Source organism: Lepeophtheirus salmonis, chromosome 11 (assembly GCF_016086655.4).
Source record: "Lepeophtheirus salmonis chromosome 11, UVic_Lsal_1.4, whole genome shotgun sequence".
NCBI classification, from domain to species: domain Eukaryota; kingdom Metazoa; phylum Arthropoda; class Copepoda; order Siphonostomatoida; family Caligidae; genus Lepeophtheirus; species Lepeophtheirus salmonis.
In genome coordinates, this window is record NC_052141.2 from 11876024 (window position 1) to 11881237 (window position 5214).

The following is a 5214-nucleotide window of genomic DNA, read 5'->3' on the forward strand; positions in this document are numbered from 1 at the left end:
TAGACCTGATTAGAAAAAGAAGAAAACAAGTTGAGTGACGTCATCAAGGACCCAACTTCATATGTTTTTAACTGGACCGGAGTGGGCATGAACTGACCAGACTGTAATCTTTAATCCTAAATAAGGGATTATATTACACTTGTGGTGGTACATGACGATTTGACAATTTATGATGTGGTTTATACTATAAAAAAGTTTGAGTGCCACTGCTTTAGTGTATAACTCATAATTTTTAATCAAGTCCCTTCCCTATGGTTTTTGTTTTATTTTCTAACCAATTAAATCTTGAAATGTTTGTTTGCTTGTGTTATGTTCGCTTATGATAAATAATTAATTCCTCTTAAGGTACAGATAGTTAGTAACTGCATAATTAATGACGCAATTACAAAATCAGAGGAGTAAGAGTAGGATAAGTTACACATCATTGGACGTCTCAAATTGTTATACACGTAATAAATACATCGTAACAGTTGTTTAGCACTTTAATCTAGAATATCAAAAGAGACGCACTAGGAAATAATACTGTAAAATTTCATATTGATGAGTGATGCACTTTTTTAGTAAGAAAACATTAAAGTTTGAGGTTCTACTAATATGTACGAGGTAATATAAATCAATCCAAACACAGATTGACTTCATCAAGATGAATAATGAGGACATTCCAATCGAGTTAATGGGCACATATGATAGGTTGAGAGTCTTAAAAATAATTTGGTACGAATTCTGCCGCTAAAGTAGGAACAACAAACCAAGCAAAGTGAAAAGGGATTATTATAGAATTATTTCGAGCAGGAATCTGGACCAGGTCTATCATTAACTCCGCCAGTTATCCCAATATATCAGTCTACTATTTTTGAAAGCAACTTAACGAGTCGGTGGACGTCACCAGTACGCTCTTTTTAAGGACAGGAAGAGGACTCCTACCGACCTGGTATGCCTGAAGATGTCATTTGAGGCTAATACAAATACACCTATGTATAAGCTGGCTAAGAATAGCTCTGTGATGAAGATGACTGTGACCTTGAATAGAACTTGACCTACAGTTTGCCGAGTCTGAATCCCTTTGATTTCTATGTCTAGATGGAGTTAAAGGCTTGTTCCAAATCCCACCCCTCTGTTAAGTCCAGCATCGTATTTTAGGCCATGAAGCTGGATATTACTCATGTCAAAAATACGTGTGCTAGCTTCAAAAACATGTTGTAGGGCGTAAACGTTTACGATGCTACTTTGGTTTTTGAACCTTTTAAATTCAACTTTATCTTGATTTATTTTTTAGACCCTGTATATAATTGAGAGTAGTTCTATGCCTTGCAGGATCTAAATAGAAGAAGAAGAAGAAAGAAATAGTTTGTAGATACATGTTTCCGAATTATAAATTTATTTAATTTTTTTCTGATCCAAATTTTTTTCCTCCCTTTTCCATCCTAATATTTTTTCATCCTTAATCATTAATATTTAATTTCTAGATGAGATAGCATCTAAGTATCAATAATGACTAGTGCGTATGTTCAAAAAGAGGGAAGAGTATCATTGATAATTTTGTGGATTTATAGTAGAACTGAGGATCGTTATAAGAAAAACTTTTGCCTATATCATTTGCAGAAACGGAGTGGAATTTGTATTTATTTCCTTCATCACATAGCTGCTTGTAGCTGTATTAAAACGTCAGTATAGCTGAGCTACTGTCCTCTACAACACCTTTCAAATTGTCTGGACTACGACGTTCATTTTCGGTTTCTTTTATTTGTATTAGGGTGGTTTGAAAAGTTTATTTCCTGTTGACACAAGAGGTTTTTCTAAATTTTTTATGTCTATTTTTTCAAAACAGCCTCCTTTTAACTTTACTCACTTTATAGATTAGTATTTCAAAAACAAATATTCTAATATCAACTCACCCAAACTACTATTACATAGCAACTTCCCGTCCAACATGGCTGAAACTTTGTTGGGTAACTGTCAACTGTTACTAAAGGACTCTAGGCAAAGAGTGGACACCAGGGTAGGGTTTAATAGTTCTCAATTCTGATTGGCTTAAAATTAGAATCTGCCATTTTATTCCAGCTAAGCAGGCAGCCAGTGGGGGAGGGGAGAGTGATGGAGTGAGTCTCCCCTCATTGAAAAGAGAAGCATAAGTGCGACTCCATTAGGAACATAGATATAGTTGATAATATTGTAGAGAATAACGCGTGCGAGGAGAAGGGGGGAGAAAGACATATGGTATTATTGTTTAAATACTGATGAGATTATCATCTGCCTGCTCTATTATGATTATTTATATATATTATTTTATTATATGATTTTTGAGGGTATAACGAAAGAATTTATTAGCAAAATGTTTAATAAAAATATACTACGTATAATTGACTTAGACGGTTTTTATCCGTTACAGTGGATTTGAAAACGTCACATTCTATGAAATTGTAATTCATTATGAACCATATTCTCAGAATAATAACTAATAAAACGACAAAGTAAGAGTATTTCGAAATATATTTGATGTTCCAAGTTTAAAATAGAAGGCTTAAATTAAATATAATCTACATACTAAAAATAAACCATCATACATTTAAGTTAAATATACAAAATTAAACAATTAGAATCATATAACTAATAATAACAATAAATTATAAACACAGAATATTGAAATAATAGATTGATCCAAATAATATTTTCTTGTTCTAACATCGGAATTCAGTTCAATATGTCATAACTTTAGGTTGCAAAACACAAGCCAGACGTGGGGTTTAATAAAAATATCATCACCCTTTTTTTCCCTCATGTGCAAGTTGCATATACAATTGTGCACAGGATAGAAAAATCTCTACCGATAAGATCTTAATTATTAATAATAAAGTAAATGTCAAAATCATAAAATAATGTTAGATTTAAATCCATATCTTCTTCCAATCTTAGTACGAACAGCTTCTAGAATCCCACTTTCATTTATTTCATGTTTATCTAAGAAAAGAAAAGTTAATCCATGCAGTAAAATTTTAAACCTTAATTACTTATCTTAGATATAAAAATTATGTAGTAATATCCGGCGATATTACTCCTTATTAAGAGCATCAAAAAAGACCCCTGGTGATTTATGCTTGTATAACAACATACTATTATAATGAAGGATACACACAATTACTAATTATAATGCTACACCCAATACAAATACCTCCGTTGTTGTGACCATTTAAGCCGTTGTTTTTGCCTTTTATGAGTTTTTCCTTTCTTGAACATCATTTCTTGGAGCTTATGAACCATAGCTAATCCTTAATTTAATCCGTGACAAAAAACCATAGTAATATTTATAGACTATGTAATATTGGAAAACCTAACGATCATACCAAAGTCTTTAAGTGAAGAAACTAGTGTCAGAAAAACTAGTTGCGAACCATCCAAAGCTACAACTCCCGTTGTTGTGACCATTTAAGCACTTGTTTTTGTCATTTAATGAGTTGTGTATTATCATTCTTGATATTTTTAGCTAAAATAGAATCATATTTTATGGTTAGATTTAAAAAAAATGAATACTTACTGTTAGATGGTACAAAATTCAGAGTTCCATTTCGAAATTAGTAAATATTTTATACTTTTTACTGATAACTTTGATCGTAATTTGGTGTGGATGACTCTTAAACATGCTGAAAATTCTCTCAACTTCACAATTTACAATGGGGGTATTTCTATAAATTGAATCTTCAACACAGGCTAGGTCTCGTAATTCATTGATTACTATGAAGTGCTTGAAATAGTAATCTGCTGCTTTTAACCAAGTTCCCTAACGTGTAATGACTGGAGCTGGGGGTAAGGGAATTTGGTAAGAAGCAGCGAATCTACGTTTTCTTAGTCCAGCGTTCAAAAATATTTTTTTGATTTCGGATATTAATTCATTTGTTCTAGGGAACTCTTTACGAGCAAGTTCAGCAACGTTAGAAGCTCCATCCGTAATAAACACCTTCAGGCGAGTAGCATTAAAGTTGGTTCCAAGAGTAACTTGAATACTCTCGACAACAAAATTTATTATGTTCTTGGCATTAGCACGTTTAATGTCTATCACGTTGATGAGATATGGACGACCCAAGAAATAGCCGTCCAAAGGACCAATCAATAAAGCAGTGATTGATCGCTCCTGATTATCTTTTGTCTCATCGACAGCAACAAAAATATCCTTCTCTTCGACTTTTTCTTTGATTTTGGAGATGACATTGTTACCAACATCCTCCATTAATTTAATGATGGTTCCTCGGGAAGGGATGGGGTTACCCGTGTATTTCTCCATAAATTTTTTGAACGTCGGATGATTAGCAATGGATAAGGGAATATGACATGCAATAAACATCTTTGTAAGATCAATGTTAAAGTCTGACTTGATGTATTCATCATTAACTTGATTTTTTAGATGAATATCCATGCTCTTGATATGAGATGAGGATAATGAGTGGCGTGGAATTCTAGACAGGTGACTAAAGGCACATTTATATCGACAAATCCGACAAGCCATCTGTTTCTCGGCCGATAAGTATTTCCAAATTCCTGGGCGACCATTTTCAGAAATCCAGACAGAAGGCGACGTTATTTTAGGCATTTTATTCAGTTCTCTATCGACTATTATATATTAATATTGAATAACAATGGCGGGAATGATAACGTTTTTGATAGAAGAATATTTTAGTTATATTATTCAATCAATGATGCCATGCGTATTTTTTCTTTTCTCATCGCACGCTTTTGTATTCTTACCAAAATTATCACCCTTAAACATAGACTCCCTTCCCTTTGATTGATTTTTTTATTTTTCCCTTGACTGATCTTTCCCTAGAGTCCTTTAGATGTTACCAGCTTTTATGTATAAGTGCTGCCATCTTCACTTTGAGGTTTGAAACACACGATGTTTTATACAACTCTAGGCCAGCATATTGGATGATATGATATTAAGTGATGCAATACTGGTGAAATTTTTAGGTGTTTTTTTTTTTTTTTGGTGTGTGTTGGTAATGTGAAGGATGAATTTTCTTTCATTAACATTCCTGAGTAGTGAATATCCTATTCTAAATAGATTCAATAATATTCAAAACCTGATTGAACATTCATGTGTGTCATAAAAGACGGAAAGAACCTTGAAGATTATTTGTGGATTTTTAATTGTAAGTCCTTGTTGAACTCAGAGTAGTGTTGAGGATCGAAATCAAAGCAGTTTTTGTAAATATCCTTTTCGCT

General features: G+C 32.8%; 1 protein-coding gene across 2 annotated transcripts; it reads right to left on the reverse strand.

Moving 5' to 3' along the window:
* Nucleotides 1-2474: 2474 nt before the first annotated feature.
* Nucleotides 2475-4745, reverse strand: LOC139906586 (uncharacterized). 2 transcript variants are annotated; one of them, XM_071891744.1, is made up of 4 exons: nucleotides 3533-4745; nucleotides 3342-3481; nucleotides 3170-3266; nucleotides 2475-3110 (listed from the first exon to the last, which is right to left on the reverse strand). In XM_071891744.1, exon 1 carries the CDS (start codon nucleotides 4580-4582, stop codon nucleotides 3776-3778), a length of 807 nt encoding a protein of 268 aa, XP_071747845.1. In that variant the 5' UTR covers nucleotides 4583-4745; the 3' UTR covers nucleotides 2475-3110; nucleotides 3170-3266; nucleotides 3342-3481; nucleotides 3533-3775. The 2 variants fall into 2 exon arrangements, with proteins under 2 accessions (XP_071747845.1, XP_071747846.1); XM_071891745.1 differs by lacking the exon at nucleotides 2475-3110 and having other exon boundaries at nucleotides 3223-3266; nucleotides 3342-3467.
* Nucleotides 4746-5214: the final 469 nt, after the last annotated feature.

Bases quoted from the DNA above. Each gene is read 5' to 3' on its own strand.
- LOC139906586 (XM_071891744.1), bottom strand. From the start codon at position 4,582: ATGCCTAAAATAACGTCGCCTTCTGTCTGGATTTCTGAAAATGGTCGC.